We start from the raw sequence: 25331 nt of genomic DNA on the forward strand, positions 1-25331 counted from the left end.
AAGAGTAGGGGTGGTGGCACAGTCATCTGGGGACCCTATTGTATCAGATGCAGGGGCTAAAGGGGAAGGTTCTGGATGTCTTGTTACATCTGTGAGCTGGTCTCAATGACTGAGCACCTGTCCCCTGTACCACAGGGACTTCTAGCTCTTCCTCAGTTAACTCTGGGCGGCTTCTCTGTTATAGAAATGAGAATTCTCCTTCAGCCCCAGGTCTGCTTTCTAGACTCTGGGCTGTCTGTTTTGACCTTGCCTCTAGTAGGTGGGGAGGTGGGTAGCAGAGACACCCTCTGGTCCTATGAGACTCACAGGAAGTCCAGCTGCTCCCATTGGTCCAGTCATCCCTGGGTCTCCTTTGCTGCCCTGAAACAGATAAAGGCACCTGTGAGCCCTCCCTGCCATGGGGACACCCATCACTTTTCCTACTTCACTATTGGGACCTGGGGAAATCTCCCTGCCCTTCCCCAAGAGCCCTCAGAAAGTGAAGTGTGTGTGCAAGGTGGGGTGCCCCTGGTGAGCCCTTCCCTGTCTCTTCAGTACAACCTGCTCCCTGAGACTCCCAGGAAGGGATAGACAACCTCCTAGGGGTATTGGCTGGCCTGAGGGAGAGGAAAAAGAACTTTGAGTTCTTCCCTGAAGCCTGGGTTGCCATCCCAGAGCAGCCAGGTGACCAGTGATCTCAGAGAGGCCCATGCTCTCTGTAGAAGCTTCCTACCTCAGAACCTCAAGCCTCCCTTGGGACAGTAGGAGGGCAGAGGGAGAAAAGAGGGCAGAGAGCGCCACAGATGCTTGGAGCCTACCTTCCAGGAATGCCTAGTTCTGGGTGTGTGGGAACGTGGCTGGCAGAGAGGATCAGAGGCCTCTGGTTAGCTAACTCCTGCCACTCTCATCCTCTCACAGGCCCCTTTCTATGACAGATGGAGTTGGACCTCAGATATCATATACCTTGGCTGAGGCCACTCAACAGTGACTGTGGGAGCCCTGCCTTCTGCTCTGACCTCTTCACTTCTTGATGTCCTCTCTGGGGACTTTCTAAATCTCACCTGGCCTTCTTTCCCATACTGTTTCTCTAAATGATGATAACAGACCCGTGTCTCTGAGAAATCTAATAACTGTGACCAACTGTGACTGATTCTACAGCACTGGCAGACGGGAGGGGCTTTTCACGTCACGTCTGTTTCTGTCCCTTTATAGCCACAAGATGGTTTTCTTCTCCCTCAGATCTGCCTGGCTCCCTCAGGCTGCCATGAGTGATGGATGGGGGAAGGGGTGAAAGCTGAAACACCTGGGGCTGGATCCTGTGAACAGGGGCTGAACAAGCCTGATGGGCTCCTCCCTCCTGGCCTCCCAGGATCCTAGCTCATTAAGTGCTCACCCTTTCGCCCTTTGGTCCAGCTGGGCCTGGAACTCCGATTGGTCCTGGAGTACCCTAGGGAGGTGAAAGAAAGTACAGGTGAGGCGTCCCATTCCTGGGGCAGCCCTAAGAATCCCATCCCCCTGAGGGTGTGCAAAGCCTGAGGCCTGGTTTTCAGGGTTGGCGAGGCCAGGCTTGTTGAAGGTCATTTGACTGGGCCATGATCCATTTTGGATTTAAGGGCCGGGGAGGAGCCAGATTCGTGGAATGAAATCGCAGCCAAGCTTGCCAAGGCTGAAAACAGAAGGAGAATGGTTGCTTGGTTTGCTCCCAAGAAGCACTGGGGAGGAAGGTGACCCCATCCCAGGAGTGGGGGCCTAGGGCCAACACCCCCTTACTGTCACAGCTCCACATGCAGCAGAAGGGTCTTCATGCCATAGAGACTGATGCGGACATACACAGAGAGGCAGGCATGAGAGGGCTATCCAGCACCCCTCCCCCATCCATTGCAGACCCCTCAAGACCCCCACACCTTCAGAATAGGCTGGATAGCTAGGAGTTAGTATCCTCAAATGTCAGGACCACACTGGCTTTCAAGGAGTAGGGGCAGGAGCTCTCCTAACCCAGGGCTCTGAGTTGCTGAGGGTGGGGCAGCAAGCCAAGGGCTGCAACCACTAGAGCCTGTTGCTTGGAGACAGAGCCTGGCTTGCTATAGCATCAGCAAGCATCTTCCCTAGGTTCCTATCTGTGGCCAGACTAGACCAAGTTTTTACTTTGCTGCCTCCTGTCTATTGGCCTCAGTGTTTATATACCCTAGATGAGGCCATGGGGTGTAGAGCTGGGCCTGTGAGCACTGTTTGGTACTCAGTGTAGCACCAGAAGGTGGGTGTGAGTACAAGGGAGAATGGATTTGCTTTACAGGAAACAAAAGAGCTGTGAGAAGATCCTTGGTATCTTGTGTACATCTATGAGGAAGAATTGTGTAGGCATCCTTAGCTAGGGCACAACAAAAAGTACGAGTCCAGATTAGGGTCGTGGATCAGAGCAGGAGTGGAGCTAGGCTATCTCAAAGGCCCACACACTCCAGGACTAGAATTCCTCAGTCTGACACCTTCTGCTTCCTCTGGTTAAATATAGAAAGGGAACCTGGGAGTGGGGGTGGGGAAGTGTTCCCAGGTCTCTAAAGCTAAATGCACAAATGCTGGGCCTGACACCTAAGAAGTGATGCCCAATTATTGGCAAAACAGGAACCCTTCCTGGTTCAGTTCCTCTTCTTTACAAGGACACAGAGCAGGCCTTTAGTAGGATGAGGTTCTGACGGGTCACTTGTGCATACTCCTACTTCTGGAAGCTCTAGGCTTTACCTTATTCTCCACCCCTAGCTTCTCTTCCCCAAAGGGACCCCGGCAAGCTCTCCTCTCTCCCATGTGCCACTCTAGTCATTAGAGCCTTGACTTCCCAGGTTGATGGACTTTGGAAGTAGCCATTGAGGCATAGCTGGGCTGGCTGGCTGAAAGTTGGCCGGCACATAGCCCTGGTATGGCTTCTAAGCTGGGAAATCCCATGCCCTGATCCTGGACAGTCAGTGCTGGTAACAGTAGTCGCTGGGGACTGGAGGTAAAATGGAGGGATGCTTTTTGGACACTTCAGGGATTTGTACCTGTAGAAAGGCTGCCTGCAGGGCAAGAGTAGGTAAGGTCTGTTTTCTGGAATCAGGAAGAACAGAGAAAGAGAGGGTCTGGCTATCCCTCACTTGCTCTGTAATAAACCTCTTGTTGGGCGGTAGGGTGGCTTAGGCATCTAGCTCATGGTGAACAGTATAATCAAAACATACCCATGGAACACAGAGCCGGGACTGGCCCCTGTGCTCCTACATGCTCCCCATCCTGACCCTTCCACACTACCTACCCATACACATCAGGTCGGTGGCAGGATATGGCTGGGAAGCCCTCATGGGCAGACAGAAGATGGACAGAGCTCACAGCAGGATGACAACACAGAGTGACAGGAACATAGACACTTGTGTTTGCTAGGGACACGTCATGGTTCAAGCCCAAGGGTAGGGTTCCCAGGCTGGGCTTGGCATCCTTCAGGGTCAGGGCCTGGGTTTCTAGAGTGACCCCTCCCACCCATGCCTGGCAGATCTAAGGTCCCCGAGTGCACAGTTAGAAAGGGGAGTTCCGATGAAGGCTGGCCTTCTGTGGGCTAGAGTCCTGAAAAAGTGCTTCTGATGTGGGCATGGATAGGACTGTCTGGGTCTGTGGTGGGACAAAGCATGATCACTGAGAGGAAATGAGGCCACAGTGGGACAGATGAGGGATCATAGGACAGGGATGGGGCAGGGAAGGGGTGATGGAGAAGTGACACTCACCGGTGGCCCAGGCCTGCCGTCCAAACCTGAAGCTCCCTGGACGAAGGGCACAATTTGACCAAAAGGAGGGGAAGGGAGGAGTGGGAGGGAGAAAAAAGGGACAACGGGGAGGGAAGAGGTAAGTAAAGCGGTGACTCTGGACAGACATAAATGCTGGCAATAAACACAATGGGAGAATAAGCTTGGGAGGACAGGGGATGTGTTTACATGGAAACCAACAAAAACACGGAGACACTGAGGGCTGTGGCTGGCTGCTGAGCTGGTGCGAGCCATGCGGACAGCTGCTCTGACCCTCCGCAGCCCCTGTCCCCTCTCTCCCTCTACTCTTTAGGAACCTTTTTCCCAGGGTACCTTAGTGCTCCAGGGAAGGGAATAAAGGAATTCCTGGAGTAACATGTGCAGCCAGAACTGTGCTCCCCAGGATGGGCTACTAGGGAGGACATGTCCCTATGGAGAGCATCTCGGGGTGTGTGTCCCAGTTTCTTTTGTACCCCTATGGAGGCAGCACATTCTATAATTCCTTACCCCCAGGGGCAGAGATTTAGGACTATTTTTAAAAAATATTTTATTTATTATTATTTATTTTTTGTCTTTTGGAGACAGGGTCTCCCTGTAGCCCCAGCTGTCGTGGAACTCACTATGTAGACCAGGATGGCCTTGAACTCACAGAGATCTGCCTGCCTCTGCCTCCCAAGTGCTGGGATTAAAGGCGTACGCTACCATCCCCGGCTTTATTTATTATTTTTATGTGTATGAGTGTATTGCTTGCATGTAAGTGAGTGTACCCATGTTGTGCAATGTTGCGGAGGTCAGAAGAGGGCTCCGGATTCCCCTGGAACTGGAGTTAAGGACGATTCACAGCCACCATGTGGGTGCTTGGAATTGAACCCAGGTCCTCTGCAAGAGCAGTCAGTGCTCTTAACCACTGAGCCATCTCTCCAGCCCCAACTGCTTTTATTTTTTTACATTTTATTTATTTGTGTGTGTGTATGTGTGTGTCTGTGCAGGTCAGATGACAACTTGTGGGAATCAGTTCTCTCCTTCCACCATGTGGGTTCTGGGAATCGAACTCAGGTCATCTGGCTGAGCAGCAAGTGCCTTTCCTCACAACCCTCTCATTGGCCCTACTTTCGACATCTGGATAGAAGCAGAACTGGTCCCACTTCAGCTGGGTGGGAGGAGGTGACCCTTCAATGATGATACTGACAATGTCTGACATTTCTCTGGCCCTTTACAGTTAGACACAAACTCATGCATTCCCATGCTTGCAAACAAATGTCCTTTTACAGAAACAGGCTTTGGACGCAGCTGGCAGGAGCATACGTCTAAAGCCACATTTCCGTGGAAATGGGTAGGCAGCGGAATGCTACTCAGCCCACAAGCCCTGTGGCCTCATCTCTCCCTGCTGCTCAGTAAGACACATTGTGGGAATGGAAGTCTTTTACCAGTGTCAGACTCTCAAGTTGTCACTGCCCCCCACCTAGGAAAAACAGGCAGGAAATTCTCCAAAGAGTCCAGTGTGACAAATCCAGGGGGAGGCAGCTGGGGACAGTCTAGCCGGCTAGGATGGAGTACTTTAAAAATTACTTCCAACTAAGCCTCAGAAACTAGCCTCAGTCTCAGGATTGTGAAGGAGAGTGTGTGTGTGTGGCGGGGGGGTACTCCAGAAGAGGTGTGCACATGACACAGAGGAGGGAGTGCCAGGAGCTGTTCCTCTGGGAAAGGGTGCTGGGGAGGAGGATTCTACAAGGCTGTGTTTTCAGCATTAGGAACACAAATTCTGGGCCTGACTTTGATCCCAGCCTAGAGTTGAGACTCTCAACTCTGTACATGTGTGTCTCCTGGGTTCATGATTACAATGTGGATGCCTGGGTCCTATCCTGGCCCAGTTCTACAAGTCTCCAAGAGTGGGGACCATGGGTCACTGCGTGTCTGAAAAGCTCCCAGGTCACTCCATCCAGTGTGCTGGCAGCATCAAGAGCTACTTCTGAAAGGTAAAGTGATGGGGGGTGGGTCAGATAGAAAGGTCTGGAAATGAGGCTGCTACCAAAGGGCTGCTGACATTCAGGTAGAACCTAGAAACAGCTGGGAGCTGGGCAGCTGTGCGTTTTGCAGACTCAGTTGCCAAGTTCTCTTGAGAGGTCTGGGACAGAAGGCACAAACCAAGGCATTCAGGACCATGGCGAGCCCCACAGCATATTTGCTATGGTCCCCAGAATTGCAAACACTTTTGAGCTTATGCTAGAAAATGGGGGAGATTCATAAACACTGGAAGATCCAAATGTGCTGGGCTCTCAGGCCTCCCCCTCTCAAGGCCAAGCTCAGCTGAACTAAAAGCTAAGTTTCTCCCCTGAGAAGGGCCACGTCATTTCCAGGGTACCACAGAAACTACCACAGCCTAATGTGCTCCTGAAGTCCATGTGAGCCGCCTTCTATGAATAAGCTTGTTCAATTACTTCTTTTGGGTTTTTCAGGTATGGTATGGGTATGTATGTGCACTTGTGTAGGTGTGGCTGTGTGCATGCACAGAGCATGTGTGCAGATCAGAGGACAACCTCCAGTGGCCTCATTCCTTGGGCACCTTGCAGCTTTTGTTTGAGACCGGGTCCATCATTGGCTCAGAACTTCTCCATGCCGGCCAGGCTAGCCAGCCTACCTTCCAGCTTCCAGGAATCTGCCTGTCTCTATCTCCCATCTTGCCATTGTGGGATTACAGTTGCACACTGCTGCCACCCAGCTTTTTACATGGGTTCTAGGGATCTGAACGCAGGTCCTCACACTGGTGAGGCAAGCACTTTACTGACTGAGCCATCTCCCCAGACCTTTGCTTGTTTTTTTTCAAACTAGGGAAGAGATTTCTTTGTGCCCATGTCTCTACCAAAAGTGGGAGACTCAAACAGAGAAGGGGGTTCTCTGTCACTCATCTGGTACTGTCTTTGTTTATGTCACTTGCTGAGTTGCTGGGTCATTTGCATGTCTACTCCTGACCCAAGACTCCTATGTTCACTGGGGTTTTTGGGGTCATAAAGGTAGACAACAAGTGATTTGTAGTTGACAGGGGCAGGAAGGTGTACTTCCATAAGTACTCAGTCATTCCAGACCCAGCGTCTGACATAGGAACGCATCTGCTAAGGCCATCAATTTTCTGTGGTCTGTCAAACGAATCAGCTTCTTAACCCTCCCTATGCTTGCTATATGAGTCAGGAGGAAACGACCCCTCTGCCTGTTATGTGTTGTTTGCATGAGCCAGACCCCTGGGCTCTGTATAATGGGGTCCTTGACTTCTCATGGTTCCTCTGCTGTTTACAGCTACTGGGAGTAGGGACTGGCCTTGATCTGGGGACAGAGGAAGCCACTTGTGACCTCAGTGGAGGAGCAGCCTTTGGCTCAGTCCAGCTACCATCTTCATTTGTGACTTCAAGTGACCATCAGTGAGATGTTTGGATGTTTTGCTGAACTCTATCCTAGTTCTTACAAAGGAGAGTGACTCAGAGTGACAGATGGGAAAAAGGGACTCACCCATCCCGGTCTGTACCTCTGAACAACCAGAAGCCTAGAAGCAGCCCTCAGTGGCTAATAAGGGGCCTCCAGCTCTATATGGCTAAGATCATAGGCCTCTGGAGCCCCAGTGGGAACTGTCTTAGTTTGCTGAGACCACAGAGCTGACTTTACACATGCCATATTCTGAGGCTAATACATAACAGGAAAGAGCAGGGCTTCCCTTAGAGTTATTCGGGGAGAGAGGGGAGAGAAGGAGAATAGCCCATTGCCCTAGTGCTCCCAAGTCCTTTCTGCTTCTTCATAGGGATGCTCTTTGGGTGGGGACCCTGCCTTACTTAGCCTCTCATTCTTCCAGCACTAAGATGTGGCCTGGGAAAGCCTAGGAAAGATGAAGAGGACCTGAGCTCCTTCCTGGTTCAAAAAGAAGACCCTCAGCACATGGAATGCTCAGAAGTTTAGACCCGGAGTTTTCCAGCCATGTCCTCCCTGGTCCCTGCCCAGCACTGCAGCGTGGGCTGGGCCTATCCAGCAGGGCTCCTCCCAGTAAACACACAGGCCCCAATGTACTTACAGGCAACCCCAGAGGCCCTCGGTCTCCTTTTTCTCCCTGGGCACCTTTCTCTCCTTTGGTTCCATCTAGGCCTGCTTCTCCCTGAAGCAAAGGGAGACGGGAGGAGATCACAGAAGGGCATGCCACAGACAGCTCATTGCTTTGTCCTGAGGTCTTAGAGATGCAGGAGGTTTGTAAAGGAGGTGGAGGTGGCTTGGCCAGGGGTGGTAGGGTGGAGACTCCAGAATCCATAAGTGACCTTAGCTACAGCCTTTGGAGTGCTCTGATCTCCTCACAAGGAAATGGGGTAGGTGACATGGGGTCAACACATAGGCCAGAACTGCTAGAGATGACCATGTGTGGGGCAGGAACACTGGGACCTTGCAGGGTTTGCTGGCAATGAATTGCAATGCCACCATTGGTGCTTCTGTGCTCACAAACCAGTGGGAAAAGAAACTTCCTCAAGGTTCCCTAAAGAGTGGCAGGGTAGACGGGAGGGCCACACTCACGTTTCCAGCCTCCACCCCCCCTTATTCACTTGGATGCTTCCAGAGAGACTGAGAGAGTCCCTGCCCAGAGGTCAGTTCCTTGACTTGGGGATGGGTCCCACATTTCATCTCTGTCTATCTTACCCTACTTCAGGTAAAGAGAGGACCTGGGGAAAATGAGCTGGAAAAAGGGTTTGACCATTCACTAAGCATCTAGCCTGTCACTTTGTGGAGTCAAGGGATGGATGGGGAAATTCTACATACTAAAGCAGCCAGGTGCCAGTGGTGGATGCTAGAGGGACCACAGGGCTTCGTTCTGCACCAGTGGCCCTCCACTGGCTGGGCACATATGTCCTCTAGGGAGAATAATCAGGTGGGCCCCCGAGTTACTTTCTGCTGTTCAGGATGCATCCCCACCCACCCAAGTCACATGATCTCTTCTTACCTTTGGTCCAGGAACACCTTGGAGGCCCTGCATTTGGAATCAGAACAAGGCACATTAGAATTGCATTTCTATCTGACCACAGAATAGCAAGGGTTTGGGGTGCAGACTGTGGTTTGAGGTCCCAGCTCATAAGAATGCTAAAGAGGTTCTGGCTTGGGGTTTCCTGGGGTAGAGTCAGAACTATCTGCCTAGACAGGGGCTGATGATAGCGAATCTCTCTGTGGTCTCCCACAGCTGACTTAAGAGTCTCATGAAGGGAAGACTGAAGAAACAGTGAAAACTAAATGAACGGATGTATACAAAGCGCTTAGAGCAGCATCTGGAATGTAGCAGGTTGCATTAAATGGTGGTGACTATCTTTATTGTTACTAGTATAGTGGGTGACCCAGAAAGTGATGGGTATCCTGGACTATACAGAGGTATGGACCAGCACTTGTTGGTCTGAACTGCTTGGGGCTAGTTGCATTCAGTGGGGCAGGTTTTAATGGGTCACTTAAAATGACAACATCAATATTTTCTTACTGGCTAGAAGAAGGAAGGTGAAGAACAGATGTTTGATAGAAAAGGGTTAAGTACATGTTGGGCAGAGCTCATGACAGAGATTGCTACAGAGATCGTGACAGAGCTCATCAATGGCTGCCAGTCAACCAGGTAACGCAGGTCCCTGGGTATCTGTCACTGGGATGACATCCTTACTGTTTTGTTGTGTTTTTATAGACCAGGCTGGCCTCGATCTCAGAGAGATCTACCTGCCTCTGCCTCCCAAGTGCTGAGACTGAAGGTGCGAGCCACCATGCCCAGACCAGGGATGACATGTTTAATTTGGGAGGGAAGAGGGGCAAGGAGGGTTTGTGAAGAGAAAGCTCTTCCCTGGGAAGAGCAGGTGACAGAGACTTAAGGCTGACGTTGAGCCCAGAGGCGGCCAAGGGGAGGGGACACTGTTGATCAAACCCCAACAACCGAAATGCTACCAAGTCCTTGAAGCTTACCGGTGGTCCAGGAGGTCCTTCTGGCCCTGGCAGCCCAGGAATCTAGAAGCCAAAGAGAATATGTATTATACTCCAAATGGTCCTCCCTCTAGACATGACCCTGGTCCAGCTTGAGACTTCAAGGTCACAGGACAATAGGACTACCACTGAAGGTCAGGCCAACACACAGCTTCCACAGCTTGGGACAGAAACTCATAGCAAGTCATTGACCTCATACAATGTTGGAAAGAAAGTATTTCTAGGAAATGTCTACAGAATATCTATTCCTCCAGTTTTTCCTAAAAAACAGTCTATCTAGTAGTAGCAGATTCATTTCATGTTTGTACATGACAGCAACTGCCATGAGGAGTTTCTTCCAGGTGGGCATGCATCTGCAGTGGGTCCAGACTCTTCCACACCCTGCCTGCTATCTTCAACTCTGACCTCTTGGTATTCATCTGTTATCTAGATCCCATAGACATTGAGTCCTTGGCTTAAGGGAGTAGAGATTTGTTATCTGGAATCAGGGGAGCCTGAGATGTCCCTGGAGAAATTCTTTTAAAAAATTCTTTTTTAGACAGACTCTTACTATGTAGCCCTGGCTAGCTGGCTGTAGATCAGACTGGCCTTGAACTCAGAGATCCACCTGCCTCTGCCTCCCAAGTGTTTGTATTAAAGATATGTACCATCATGTCTGGCCCCTTGAAGAATATTCTTCAAGATCAGCCCCTCTCCAGGTTTGTAATAGACAGGCCGAAGACAGTTGTTTTTGTTTCCAACAAGGGCAAGTGCAATGAAAGAGATTCAGTCTAGATAGGCAAGCCCCCATATCTCATGGACTGTGCCTTTTCTGTTCATGACAGTTTCCTTGTAGAGAACACAATCTTTAGGAACTTTACCTTCTGTGAAAAAAGTTTCCTTTGCTTGGTGTGGTGGTTAGTTTTTAATCGTCAACTTGACACAACCTAGGATGACCTGGGAAGAGACTCATCAAGGGACTGTCTGCATTGGTTTGGCCTATGAGCATGTCTACGAGAGACTAACAAGTTAATTAATGGAAGATCCAGCCTACTGCGGATGGCACCATCCCTAGACAGGGGTCTTGAACTATGCAAGAGTTGGGAAATTGAGCTGAGTACACGCAAGTGTGCATTCACTGTGCTCTGCTCCTGATCATGGATGTGATGTGACTGCTCCAGGTTTCTACTGCCTTGACTTCTTGCAGTAATGAACTGTAACCTGAACTGTAAGCTAAAATAAACTTTCTCCCCTGAATTACTTTTTAAAAAATTTATATTTTTATTTTATGTACATGAGTGTATTGTCTGCATATGTGTAAGTGTATCCATGTCATGCAATGCCCATGGAGGCCAAAAGAGGGCATTGGATCCCTTGGCCCTGGAGTTATGGATGGTTGTTAGCCGCCATGTGTGTGCTGAGAATTGAACCTGGGTCCTCTGCAAGAGCAGCCAGTGCTCCTAACCACTGAGCCATCTTTCTAGCCCTCCCTAAATTGCTTTTTGTCAGGGTATTTTATCGTAGTAACAGAGATGAAACTAGAACACTTGGACTTGGGGCTGTAGCTTAGTGGTAGAACACCTGGCTAGCATGCATTAAGGCTCAATCCCCAGAAACACACACACACATACACACACACACACACACACACACACATATACAAATCATGTTTACTGTTCTTATCATAGAAACCTATACCTATATTAAACTTCTAAGCACTCCCTCATAACCCATTTTACCTGGACAATTTTTTTTAATATTTAAAAAGTAATATGCTCATTAGAATAGTTTGTAAATAAAAGAAAATTGAAAGAAAAAGAACACATTTCTAGCTTATTTAGTTGAGGAGGACTGTTAATATATTACCTTATTTTTCCAGCTTTTTGGCTATGTAAACCACAGCTGAATATATTTATGTACTTATGAGGAAACATAAATATAATTTGGCTTTCTGGTCTTTTATATTTGATGTGAAAACCATTTCTCTATTTTTCTTGGTGTATTTTCCATGAGCCTCTTTCCTTGGTGACATACTGGTCCCTGAGCAGGAGAATAAAGTGCCACCTGACCAGGGCTAAGGTGGTGCTTGGCAAGAGAAAGGCCCTCAATCATGGAGACCATTGCAACTACTAGTATTGTAACCTAAGTATTTCAATCCTTTCCTTCTTGTTAGACGCCTAGTCTGTTTCCAATTTTGACTTGTAATACTTCTGGAAGGAACATTGTGTATAGAATGCTTTTCCCGAATTCAGGATCATTTCTTTAGGACACCATCCATTTTTAAATAAGGAGAGTTTTGCTAGATTCACACAGGGCTGATGACATTAAAGGGTGACAGGCCAGGGGACTTTGTGGGGGACCATGAAGCTTGGTGGTCTCTCCTTTTGCTCTGGGATACTCCTAGACTGCTCAGGCCTTCCTGCCAAACATCCTCTCCCTCCCTCCTTCTCCAGGCTCTCTGCCCCCCCATTACAAGTATGTACAACGCTTGCTGTCTTCTGCAAAGCTGTCTCCATGTTGATTTTCTGTCTCCCCTTCTCCCACCTTCCTCTCACTTCTACCCTTCTCTAAGAATTTCTGGAGAGAGCAGACCTCAGAAGCATCATGATAAACTCCTGTATAGCCATTCAGACCTTGTCCAAATGGCCTATCTTCTGGGACACACGCCTGGACCCCTAATGACCATGGCTCTTGTGCTACTGAAAGGCAGTTGTGTTTATTTTCCTGTTACTGTAGCTGCAGGGTGTTCTTTGAGTACTCCTGGGGCTGGTCAGCCAGAGTCTGTGCAGCAGGCCTGGCTCCACAACTGACAGATGCTCAGCTTCCTGCCTTGGCCAGTCAGGCAGCTAGAGTTTCATCCAGAGCACAGAGATGCTGTGCAACCTGGAGAAGTGGGTGCTTCTGATGAGGCCTTTGTCAAATGATCACCCAGGACACAAAAGAAAGATCAGGGGGACCTACCTCTGCTCCAGGGTCACCTTTCTCCCCGGCTTCTCCTTTCTCTCCCTGTGGGAACAAAACACCTTAGTGTGAGTGCAGGCACCCAGGAGCTTGGCCACAGGCCCACCCTTACATCCGTGACAAGCTGCAGGAGCTGGGCTGCTCCCTTGGGGGCTGTGCAGGTCGCCAGCCCGCAGTACAGGGGACTGCAGTGGGCACTGTGACTACTGTTTTCAAGGGTCTAAGGCTCTAGTGGCGGGAGGAGGGGCTGGTGTTCTGAATCTTGCAGTGGACAGACTGTGAGGTGGACTGTGACTTGTTTCTCAGCCATGGACAGGGCACATGGCATCAGGATCCCTGTCATTCCTGTGTCTTTTTTGTATATCACCATGTATATGTGTTATACACAGGAAATCATAACATGTGTTAAGATTATTTTGCAAACATGTTACAAAGACATACACACAGCTCTATCTTGCTAGTGCTAGACTCTACAAAGACCCTCTCGCTGACCTTGAAGAGGTCAGCCATTGTGAGGTGAATTGCCTTCCATGGGGAAGGCCACATGGCAGGGAACTGTTGGTGGCCTCTGAGAGCTGGGGACTCAGTTCTACTCAGTAAGGGACTGAATCCTCCCAGCAGCCAGTGGGCTGGAAGAGGACCCCTGACTTTAGGTAAGAATACAGATGGTCAATGCTTTGACTGCATCTCACGAGACTCCAGGAAGGGGACCCAATCTGACAGGACCGGACTTCTGAACCGCAGGAGGTTGGTGATGATAAATACCTGCTGTTTTCAGCTGTTCAGTTTGTGATACATCACTAGAAAGTCAATAGGGCTCAGATCACAAAATCTCTGGGGAGATTAGCAGCCTGGCTTCCATCTTGGAAGTGGGTATGTTGAGAAGCTGTGAGCTGCCTGTCTGTCTTGGCTGGGTGGGCAACCACTGTCAGAATCTGCTGAGGGATTCCTACTGTGGGTCACAAGTGGAACTGGATGAACTCTGAGGTTCTTTCTACTTCGTGTGTGTGTGTGTGTGTGTATGTGTGTATGTGCAAAGCCCCAGGGATTTGCCTGTTTTTGCCTCCCTGGCTCTTTCTATTTCTTTAAAAAAATATTTTATTTGGCCAGGCATGGTGACATACACGTTTAATCCCAGCACTCTGGAGGCAGAGGCAGGTGGATCTCTGTGAGTTCAAGGCCAGCCTGGTCTACATAGTGAGTTCCAGGCTAGCTGGGGCTACAGGGAGACCCTGTCTCAAAAAGACCAAATTTTTTTTTGATTTATTATTTTTATTTTATGTGTATAAGTGTATTGCTTGCATGTATATAAGTGCACCAATGTCATGCAATGTCCACAGAGGTCAGAAGAGAGTATTGGATCCCCTAGAACTGGAGTTATGGGTGGCTGTTAGCTACCATGTTGGTGCTGGGAATCCAACCTGGGTCCTCTGCAAGAGTAGTCAGTGCTCTTAACCACTGAGCTACCTCTCTAGCTTCTTTTTCCACTTCTAAGAGGGGAATTCCAAGTTTGGATCCAACACTTTTGGGTTAAATAGCACCTGAAGACAGAGGCCACCATACTGTACTGAGGAGGCTGGAACTCTGTTTGAACCCAATCAGGACCCCAGGCCAGGTGACAGGCCCAGGCTGTAGCCTGGTATGGTGTCAGGCACCCCTAGGCTGTTGGCCCCAGTGAGAAGCCCCTTCCTCCTGTGCCCTCATCTGCAGTGCCTGTGACACCCTTGACGCCCGGCCCTCTCGCCTTACTGTGAATCCCGGGAGCCCGATGGGCCCAGGCAATCCTGTCGCTCCGGGCCTCCCTTCGTCACCTGGTTCTCCTTTCTCCCCAGTTGGGCCGTCTAGACCCTATAGATCGACAAAGGTCTCTGTTAGTGAAGCCCAAGGTCATAAAGCTGAGCAAATGTGACCATCTGTGGCATGCACACATGTGGCTCCCTTCCTCCGAGGACGGGTATCCAAGGCCTAGAGAAAGTGCCCCAGCCAAGCTAGCGGTTGAGCTTGCCTGAGTCAGGGACCCTTTCAGTTCATGCAACCTCATCTGATGTAGGGGTTCTTTATGTTTCCAGAGAGGCAGGCTCATGCCCCTGACCGTCTTTTCCAACAACCCTTGAGGGGATCCAGGAAAGGCATTGTTACTCCCATTTCAGAGAAAGGGAAACTGAATCTCTGCAAGGTTCAGTGACTCTCCCAAGGACACAGGTAAAGTCAGGCACAGGAGTCAGGTCTCCTGAATGAGAATACCACAGGAAACCAGCCTTCATGGAGTGAGTGGCATAGGGGTGGCATCAAGTGAATTCCCATGTCCTGAATTCGGGGGAGCAGCTGATGGCATGCACAGCCCACATCAGGATGGAGGTGGTGCATGCAGGGTTCCAGCAGCCCCACCACTCACCGGGGGGCCTGCTTGTCCAGTCTCTCCTTTCTCTCCTGGGCTCCCTGAGGGTCCAGGCTCTCCCTTCATTCCTGGAGGTCCATCCTTCCCAGGGAGTCCTTGGGGGCCAGTGGGGCCCACGTCTCCTGGTTTTCCTCGAGGTCCCTATAGAAATGTCAATGGCATTTCTTAGGCACATTCATGGAGAAAAGAGGAGGGAGGGAGGGAGGAAGATCAAAAAAGGCTCGGTGCTGGAAGGACTGGGCTCCATGGTGCTGGATGAGAGCTGACAAAGAGACCCTTGGGCTAGCTCTGCCAAGTGAAGCCTGGACCCCTTCCTTGTGCCCCCTCCTTCTTTTCCCCAGCTGGGCCTGTTCCTGATGCCTCACGTCCACATGCCAGGGCGAGGACCATTTGCAGAAGCCTTGCTGCGGAGGCCTCTACTTACCTTATCACCATCATGTCCCGGGGGGCCTGGCAGTCCAATCTCCCCCTGTGGCAGGAGCAACAGAAGTTACTCAGAGCAGAGACAGTAATGTCGGTTGTTCACAAATGCCTCTTTGGTGCCAGGCCTTCCAACCCCTGCCCCTGGCTTGGAGCATTTTAATTCTCACTGAAGTCCTGGGAGGTATCCGTTTTGTTGTCTTGGTGTTACAGATCAGGACCCCAAAGTACAGTGTGTACCCAAGGCCCACAATTAATGATGAAGGGGGCCTGGGCATCATCCATGCTTTAGCCAGTCTCTCACTGCTGTCTGAACCCTGAGTGGCACATGGATCCATCACAGCCTAACTTTCCTATCCTGGCTGCTCACAGGGGGGCAGGGTGAGCCTTATCCTCTTCACAACAATCCAAGATATCCCCCCTCCCCATTTAGGTAGGGGAGGGTGGAGAGGGTGTGCTAACATGATGTAGGAGGGCCTGAGGGAACAGAAGAGGGAGGCGGCTAACTCTGCCTGATGGGTCAGGGGTGGCTTCCTGGACAAGGTGGCTTTCAAGTTAGGTTTGGAAGATGAGAAGTCTTTGAAAGACAGAGAAATGAAATGTGGAAGGGGCTTGCAGAGCAGGGACCTCATGGGCAGAGGACAGAAGGGGAAACCCAAGAATCCATCTAAGAGAAGCCCAGGGATGGGCAGGCAGAGCATCAGCATAAAAGCAAAGGCATTGGGTCTGGTGACCAGGACCAGGGGTACGTTCCAGGGTCCATGTTCTTTAAGGGGTTCTCTGATATACATGACCCAAGACTAGTTAGTAGGGAAGTGTGGCAAAGCTCAGGGTTGGGGAGTGAGAGGTGCTGTGGTGGGCAACAGGGCCCAAGGTTCTGAGCATGGGAAGAAACGACAGGCAGCATGTGGTAGTGGTCCTGGGGAGATGAGTGGGTCACAGGACAAGCGAGGCCCTGGGCTCATGTGTTCAGGGATGCAGCGACCTTATAGGGTCTTACCTTTTGGCCTGGAGTCCCTGGAGCTCCGGGTGGGCCTGTTTGCCCAGGTAGACCAGGAGGCCCCTAGAAAGGAAAGAAAGAACTTTCTAGCAGGAGGGGTGGCTGTCACCAGAGGCTGATGTGGAAGCTGGCTTATAGGGATCAATCCTTTCCAAATATAACATTTCCTCAGTAGTACAAATACATACATACATGTATCTCTGTTTGTTTATCTGTATCTATCTATCATCTATTTATGTAATCTATCAATCATCTATCATCTAACATCTATCTAATCATCTATCATCTACCTATCTATCATCTACCTATCTGTCTAATCTATCATCCACCAATCATCCATCATCTACTTATCAATCTATCTATCTATCTATCTATCTATCTATCTATCTATCTATCTATCTATCTATCATCTATCTAATATTTCTTATTACCTGACAGAGTCTCCTGTAGCCCAGGCTGGCCTTGAACTCACTATATAGCTGAGAGTGGCCTTGAACTTCTGATTTTACTGCCTCTATCTCCCAAGTGCTGGGATTTTGGGTATGCATCACTGTACCTAGTTTTATGCACCTAGGGCTCTTTGCATATTAGATGAGTACTCTACCAATTGAACTACACTCCCCAGGCCTTCTTTTCCCCTACAAATCAAATAACATGAAGAACCCCAAAGTGCAAACAGATGAGCCCTGGGGTATTTGGGCTAGAGTTGGGGTGCAGAGGGCCATACCAAACAGCTTCTCCCTCCCTCCAGGGACAGAAATCTGACCTTCCCCAACAGGGAATAGGAAACAATTCAAATATCCACAACGGGTGAATTCTTGGTTTGTCTATTCAATGGCATATTACTCAGGGAAAAGGAACCGAGCACGGATCCATGCAACGACAGGAGTGACTACCAGGCACATTATGTCATATAAGAGGCCCGAGATAGGCGGCTACACACTGCAGTAAACTTTAGAAAAAACAAGTGTAACCTATAGTGGCAGCAAGTCGGTCACAGTGATCTGCGGTTGGGATGGGTGTATGGACTGACTCTTAGGACCTATGGGGAAATTTTATGCAGCTACTGGGGTGGGAGCTACTAATATACACATGTGTAAAAACTTAAAATGGATAGATTTTATTGTAATCTACATCTTAAATATGCTGCTTTCAGAGAAATTTTGTTTCTGATAGATTGTGTGTGTGTGTGTGTGTGTGTGTGTGTGTGTGTGTGTGTGTGGTGTGTCTGTGTACTATGTGTGGAGGGCAGAGGACAGCCCTAGAAGTCTTCTTTAGTCACTATCCATCTTTTTAAATGTATTTTTTTAATGTGTATGAGTATTTTGCCTGCATGTATGTAAGTGCATCCATGTTATGCAGTGCCCACAGAGACCAGAAGAGGGCACTGGATTCCCTGGAAATGGAGTTATAGATGATTGTTAACCACCCCGCTCTTAACCTCTGAGCCATCTCTCTAGCCCCACCATATTGATTTTTTTCAGATAGGTGACTTACTGGCCTTGAGCTCACCAAGTAGGCTAGGCTGGCAGGCCTGTGAGCCTCAGGGATCCAACTGCCTATGCCTCGGGATTATAAGCTCATGCCACCGTGGCTGGCTTAAAAAAACTGTATGTGTATGATGTGTGTGTTTGTATTGTGTGTGTATTTGTGTGCATGCATGCATGGAGGTAGAGAATAACTTTGTTGAGTTGGTTCTCTTCCTCCACTATGGGTTCCAGGGATCACACTCAGGTCAGCAGGCTTACATAGTAAGCCCCTTTTACCTGCTGAGCCATCTTACTGGTCCAACACCCAGCTTTTTAGTGTGGGTTCTGGGAATCAAACTCAGGCACACAGGCTTGAAAGGTAAGCAAGCACTTTAAAGACCGAGCTATCCCTCTAGTCCCGAAAGTAATTTTAAATCACATATTTAGATGTTCCCAAATGAAGTTCATTGGTTCCAGAATCACATAGTTTGTGACAGCATCCAGGGCTGGGGTATCACCAGAAGGGGTGTTTTTGGTTTATTGTTTTCTTATTTGTTTGTTTGAGACAGGTCTTTCTAGATGGTTCCAGCTGGTTGGAACCCACGATGTAGACCATTGCGAACTTGTGGTGGTTCTTCTGCCTCTGCCTCTTGAGTTCTGGGATTACAGATGTGAGCCACCTATGTGCCATCCTGCTGAGCATGTGGCCACAAAAAGTTATTAGGTGAACTGAGACTTCCAGAGTCTGAGAACTTTATGCTCCTTCCTCTTCCTACTTGGAGCTTGAACTTGGTGATGGTTGTCATAACTACAAATGTTTCCTGGGAACTTGTTGCTGGTAGGCACATGTGCAAAACCCAGTGTGGGATTCGCAGGTCTTCCCAAGTGTAGATATTGAGACCAAGTTCTAGATAAGGGGACAGGTGGAGAGTTGCTACTTGCTTTTTTCAGAAAAAAAGGAAACAAAAAATATTCTCCTGGATCTGCTGTTTCCTTGGTGTTTCTGTAAACAGAGCCCTTCTGTGTGAACCACTGGATAGGTGAGGAGCAGTCACCCAGGCTGGCTGCAGTGCCGGGCACACAGCTCTAGAGCCCCACTTTGGTCCTGTCCCTGTCCCTCTACCAGCAATGGCCAGGAAACCCAGAGAATGCTTTCTGGGGGTCATATAACTCTAGACTATACTGAGTGCTCAGCCCAGTGCCTGAGGGAAGCCAGGGAGAAGGGAGACTTACCATCAAGGCCAGTGTTCTGATCTCCTGAAAAACAACACCGTGCAATTAGTTGGAGAGCAACATCAGGGTCACCTGGCAGGTCCCTGAGTTGTCACATCTTGAAGGAGTCGGGTGGAGGAAGACCCTCACAAGTGAGCTCTGTGGCTCCCAGCCCTATGCCACCCCCACATCCCTCAAAGTTTTGTTATCTGGATGGAGAACATCTAGATGGCTGTTTAACATGGACCAGACCCACCTAATGTGAAGTCCAATCTCTTAATGTAAGGCGAGAAGGATGAACAACCTCTTGTTCTTCCTAAATTGCCTGCTGGAGCCTCCCATGCTCTTTCCTCTTCTCCCAGAGCCCAGAGTTCAGCCTAGCAAAGCACTTCCTTTAAATAACTTTATTAGAGCAAAGTACGAACCTGTTTAATAAGCAGATCAGCTCCTTGGCTTTAACAAGGAATCTCACACCTTGTACATGCCTTCACACACATACACAGATTCCTTTAAGCAGTGGTTCTCAACCTGCTGTGGTTCTGCACCTCCCTCAAGGGGAGCTTTGGTCCTGTCTGGAGGTATGTTTTGGTGGGGTACTACCAAGTCTAGTGGGCTGAGATACTGTTGAAAATTCTTCAATACATGGGAAAGCTTCTCCATGGGCTACCATGATGACCTAACAACGGATAATACTGCCAAGCTACAGGCACCCACTTATGGGATGAAAGGTTCATAATTCAGGATGAAACTCATGAAAAAGCAAGTTGTTTTAGGGAGGCAGAGCCTACCATGTGAAGAAGGAGCTGTGTGTTCAGGAGTGATGGGTCCCCAGAGCTCCAGATGGGTGGCACCTTATGGGTGCCATGTTGTTCCCAATAGGGCTCTCAGTAGGTCCCAGTCACTGAGCCAGGTCACCTGATGCCAAATAATGGAGTCATTTACCTAGAGGCCCCATAGTGAGAAGCTAAACCAGGGAAAGCAGAGGAGCTACTTTTTCCTGGAAGCTCAGCCTAACGGCTGGCTGTAGGGACGCAAGATAACCTTGAGGAAGGTCAAGGCTGAGGTCCACTAGGATCTTCAGGTTTCCAGCTTCTAGAGTGGAGCCCACTTACCTGGAGAGCCTCATTGATGTTTCCATTGTAATCTACCATCTCTCCCTTGCCTGGTTCACCCTTGGAGCCCTGGAAGACAGAGGTGCTCTCAGCCAGAGCCTGGGGCAGAAGGGGCCTGAAGGCCTGCAGCCCATGGTGGTTGCTCCTGCACCTGCTGGCACACAGGGTGGCCCAGAGCATCTGGGGCTGCCTGACAGGATGTTCAAGGCTTTGCAGAGCAAATGAGTAGTTGGGACTAGACAGGCCTGGAGATGGCCGAGTCTAACCGTTGTGCCCATGCTGACCTCCCTCCTGGGGCCAGCATGCCCTTCCCTTCCTGCCCCCTCAAGACCCAGGGTCAAGCCTCTTTACATTGTTATTCCAGGTGAGAAACGCACGTACCTTGGGGCCAGCTGGTCCCTTCTCCCCAGTGGCTCCTGGCTGCCCCTGTTGCATGACAGAATGAGTAAAATTGGCAGATAAAGCTGGATGCAAGGACACCTGATGTCCTCAAATTGGTGACACTTGAAGGGCCATGGAGGGGCCAGGAGACTCATTCATCTTAGCTTGAGCCAACAGCACACAAACTTCCCTGTCCATTACAGTGCAGGCTCCACCCCTTTCCAGAAACATCCTCAACACCTGCCCACACTCCTCTCTTCCTTTGAGTTCCTTGGGGCCCTACTGCTTCTGCATGTACTGATATTCCTTTAGACCTGTGTTGTGACTCTCCTTTGTCCTTCTGGCCACCTCTCAGTTCTCTAACACCAGCTCCATCCTTGGCAGCAGGGACCCAAGCCCTCTGCTTCCCCTGATTTCATTTCTGCAGAGGTGGCATGGGGCCATTGCCTGGGGCTCAGTGATCGCCACAGTGAGTCCACATGGTTCTTTAGGGACCACTCTCCCTGGGACAGACTGAAACTACAGGGCGAAACATGACAGGGGCCAGAGAAGTCAGGGGGAATAGCTAGAGAGATGCTGACATCCCAGAGTGGGCCAAGGCCTGGGGTTGCTCCTACTGGAAGCAGGACCCAAGTCACAGGGAGCAAATGGACAGTGATGTCAACTGAAAAACCACATCTAGTTTGGGATAATGTGAACTCAGAAGAGAAAACCAGAACAAAAAACCACAGAAAGTCAAAGATAAAGGGAAAGCAAATGATTTGTCTTAAGTCGGATGACTTCATCACTGCTCTCTCTGGGGAGCCACCCTCTATGTCTCTCCCACCCCAGCATTTTTGTCATTGTGTACCTGGGAAGGACAAGGGTAGATGGAAGGAAGGGAGAGCATTGCTTAGACCTGGACTTGAGAAGCTACCAGAAGCCAGGTCAGACTCACTACCCAGCTTAAGTGTCCCATCCTTGGGCTAGTTTGTGCATGCCCACTGCCTCAGTGGGTGGTCCAAGCAATCAGGAAAGATGGAAGTCAGGGATCATAGCTGGCCAGCCTAGGGTCAGCCCTGGAGTCTAGGCAGACGAGGGAAGGCTGACTTTTCTAATCTGTGTTTGAACTCCTGAAGTCACTTTTACCCTGAAGTTCTCGGCTGTGAAGACTCTACCTTTTCTCCTTGCTGTCCTGGGGGCCCAGCCTGGCCATCAGTACCAGCTTCTCCCTGAGAAGGAAAGAGATGCTGTGAGAGAGATGGTGTGAGGGTACAGAAGGGTACTGGTACAGTGGGCAGTGGGGGCACAAGATAGTGCTGCTTATGTTCTGGGCATAGAACCTGTGCCTCTCTTTTCTCACAGGCTTCTGTGAACTTACAGCATTTTTCCTGGAGACTCTACTCTGCTGTATGGACATGGCCTGGGGCCCCCTTCCTTCTGGAAGCCTTCCCTGTCTACTTTCTTCCTCCTCTGAGTTCTGGGCATTCACTGCTGCCCACCTGCCCTGCTTGGCCCTCGTCAGTCCTTGGTTAGCATGCCAGGCCCAGTTCCAACAGCCCTCACAGCCCTGTGGCTTGTCATCCTGATGGTGTGGACACTTGGAAAGACACATTGTACAGGGTCCTCCCTGCCTGAGCAACAGAGAGGGTACATGAGGGCTCTGGGAACTTGGGGAAGGATCCCCAGGAGTCCATGATGAGAGACAGGGAAAAGGTGGGTGTGAGGATGTCACTGTGATGCTTCTCTTATTAGTGGACTACAACTGGGGAACCAGCCTTCTAACTCTCCTTCCCCTGTGTCATAGGGCACAGACATGGTGGCCAGGCATCCCCAAGCTCCCATTGGAACCCAAGCTGCAGCAGCCCCATGCCCTGTGGTCCCAAGCCTGGGATATGGACTGCTGCCTTTGTCAAAGCTGTTGCACCTGCTAGGAAGCTAGTCAGGACGGTACATGGGGCTTGGCTAGAGCCCCTGCCTGCCACTTCATCCTGCCTCTCTCCAGGCTCCTATGCTCTCTACACTCAACCTCTAAGCCAGTCTGTGCAGTCCTACCACCATGGCAGGTCCCTGATGAACACTAGTGCAGGGAACATGTGCATTACCACTAATAACGTTGAGTAACTCATGCCTTCTTTGAGTTGGAAGACACACCCTTCCTTCTCCTGAATCCCAGAAACGAACGAAGACACACATACAAAAGCACCGGTTCTAGAGAGGCCAAGTCTCACCCCTCCACCCCAGCTGGACCCGGAGACCCCTGACCTCTCTTGGCTGAGGCTTCATAGCTCCATCCCTGATCTGAGCCAATAAGACCATCCATCTGCCCCCAGGAGACATTTCTCCTAGAAGCAGAAGCCTGGTTCACATGACCTTTCTAGAACCCACTAGAAAGTCACCCATGTAGAGCAGGAGGCTGGAGAAGGTGAAGGTTGCAGGGTCCAGGGATACAGATTCCTTTAGAACAGGCAGAAGGTAAACCCTCCCTGAAGCCTGGCCTGGCCGGGAACACAGCCTTCTGTTCTAACTCCCCTTTATCTCAGGATACAGACATGGTGACCAGGCATCCCCAAACCCCCATTGAGAGCCAAGCTGTGGCAACCCTATGCCCTAGTACCCTGGGGGAGGGTTTGCAACTGCCTTTGGTGAAGCTGCTGCTCCTGCTGGGTTAGGTTAGGAGCTGTTGCTCTAGGGGAGGCAGCAGCCCCACTCTCCTGCCCCTCTGCCCTGTCTATCTGCCCCTCTCTGTGCCTGCCTATCTTCTGTCTATCTCCCCTGTCTATCTGCCCCTCTCTGTGCCTGCCTATCTTCTGTCTATCTCCCCTGTCTATCTGCCCCTCTCTGTGCCTGCCTATCTTCTGTCTATCTCCCCTGTCTATCTGCCCCTCTCTGTGCCTGCCTATCTTCTCCTGTCTATCTCCCCTATCTGCCCCTCTCTGTGCCTGCCTATCTTCTCCTGTCTATCTCCCCTGTCTATCTGCCTACATCTATCTGGCCCTGTCTCTCTGTGCCTGTTCATCTGATGCTGTCTAGCTGCCTCTCCTTGGGACTCCATATCTCTGTGATACAGATCCTAGTAAAGACTCACCTTTGGCCCTGGGGGTCCAGGGATCCCTGGGGGACCTGGGTCCCCCCTACCTCCTCCAATGGCATTGCCAGCATCACCTTTTTCTCCCTAAGGATAGAAGGCAGAGTTTTATCACTGGCCTCCCTGGCCGGAGGAGGCACCTGACTGATTCCTGCACTGAGGGAGAAAGGAAGCAGGCAGGACACAGCCCTGGGGTCAGGCTGAGAGCAGAGGAACACTAAAGGGCCTGAGGTTTCTGGGTCAACCTGGCTGTGGGACCGATGTGATGGTGATAACCAAAGGACGACGAGTTCAGAGGTGGAATAAGAACAAACATATCACACCTGGGGCCTAGCAGTGTTTCTCAAAGTGTGTGTCGTGGTGCTCCTGGGTGGGTTGAGAATATTTACAGTGTGACAGAAGGACCCAGTGGATAACCGATGTTAGGGAATGCTGAGTGACCAGAAGCTTTGCCTGAGCCTTCAGTGCAGCATGCCCAGGGCCTCTGACAGGCCGAGCTTCACCATGACCCTCTCAAGGGTTTATCTTATGCAGCTCTCCCCAGACATTGTACCTTAAGTCTTTTAAAAATGACTTCACTTTTAAAAAAGATGCAATTGACATTAAGATGTTTGCACATGCGTTTCTAATCTCTATATATCTGATTATTACTAGTTAGTGTTGGTTACTTTCTGAGCTCCTTGGCATCTGAGCATGGATATAAGGTCATCAGGTAGATTTCAATGGTAATGTTTTTCACATCCACCAATTATTAAGGAGCAAATTTTTATGCTTTGAAGAATTTTTTAATAATTTTTAAAAAATTTATTTATTTTTACACCCACTTCCCAGATAGCATCCTCCCATAGCCTCCCTCCCCCTGCGAGAGCCCTTATAGTCTGATATCCCTGCTACTGTCACTGTGTTGTCAGGACCCCCAGCCATTCCCCACTACTTGCCCTTCTGGTGAATCAAGTCAGCCTACCTAGAGGTCTTTGTTTTAGGAGGGTCAGCTGTTCCTCATCTAGCGGCAATCAGTTGTCAATATTCGCACATGCACGCCTAATCTGTATGTATCTGATTATTACTAGTCATCATCGGTTGCACTTGAATCCATGGCGCCTGTGTATGTCTAATAAAGTCATCAGGTAGATTTCAATGGTAATGTTTATCACCTCTACCAATTAACATTACATAAATTTCCATGCTTCTTCCTCAAATAAAATACACTTCTAAAAATTTGTTGATTTTTTTTGTGTGTGTGTGTGTGTATCACACAGAACATCCCAAACCATCTTATTCAACTGTAAACCCACTTCCCATATGGCACCCTCCCATAGCCTCCCTGGCCCCACTAGAGCCCTTATACTCTGATATCCCGGCTGCTCTCTGCTGTGTTGTCGGCGCCCCCAGCTGTTTCCTAGTTCTTGTCCATCTGCTGAGTCTAGACAGTCTATCTAGAGTTCCTTGAATTAGGAAGATCAGATCTTCTTCATCTAGCAGCAATCAGTTGACAATATTCCTTTAGATAAGATTGGGGTCTGCTGTTCATTTTTCCAGTTCTATGCTGGGTTACTATCTGGGAATCCCTTTGGCTACCCTGGCCAACAACTCAAAAGAAGGTATCTCCTATCTGGCAT

General features: G+C 49.8%; 1 protein-coding gene across 10 annotated transcripts in view; it reads right to left on the minus strand.

Annotated features, from left to right (window-relative positions):
• Col13a1 (collagen type XIII alpha 1 chain) overlaps nucleotides 1–25331 on the minus strand; it is a 143257-nt gene that overhangs the window by 12577 nt on the left and 105349 nt on the right. For 8 of the 10 annotated variants that reach the window (XM_029560965.1, XM_029560961.1, XM_029560963.1 and 5 more), the window contains 16 exons: nucleotides 23713–23799; nucleotides 21803–21856; nucleotides 20646–20690; nucleotides 20265–20333; nucleotides 19174–19197; nucleotides 16472–16534; nucleotides 15476–15520; nucleotides 15049–15192; nucleotides 14403–14501; nucleotides 12654–12698; nucleotides 9696–9737; nucleotides 8707–8733; nucleotides 7795–7875; nucleotides 3723–3758; nucleotides 1373–1426; nucleotides 307–360 (listed from right to left, as the gene is read on the minus strand). In XM_029560965.1, the coding sequence (XP_029416825.1) occupies nucleotides 307–360; nucleotides 1373–1426; nucleotides 3723–3758; nucleotides 7795–7875; nucleotides 8707–8733; nucleotides 9696–9737; nucleotides 12654–12698; nucleotides 14403–14501; nucleotides 15049–15192; nucleotides 15476–15520; nucleotides 16472–16534; nucleotides 19174–19197; nucleotides 20265–20333; nucleotides 20646–20690; nucleotides 21803–21856; nucleotides 23713–23799 (969 nt within the window). The remainder of the gene's footprint in view (nucleotides 1–306; nucleotides 361–1372; nucleotides 1427–3722; nucleotides 3759–7794; nucleotides 7876–8706; nucleotides 8734–9695; nucleotides 9738–12653; nucleotides 12699–14402; nucleotides 14502–15048; nucleotides 15193–15475; nucleotides 15521–16471; nucleotides 16535–19173; nucleotides 19198–20264; nucleotides 20334–20645; nucleotides 20691–21802; nucleotides 21857–23712; nucleotides 23800–25331) is intronic. The other 2 variants (XM_029560964.1, XM_029560959.1) reach the window with 2 other exon arrangements.

This window comes from Nannospalax galili, unplaced genomic scaffold (assembly GCF_000622305.1).
Source record: "Nannospalax galili isolate Female #2095 unplaced genomic scaffold, S.galili_v1.0 scaffold853, whole genome shotgun sequence".
Classification (NCBI taxonomy): Eukaryota; Metazoa; Chordata; class Mammalia; order Rodentia; family Spalacidae; genus Nannospalax; species Nannospalax galili.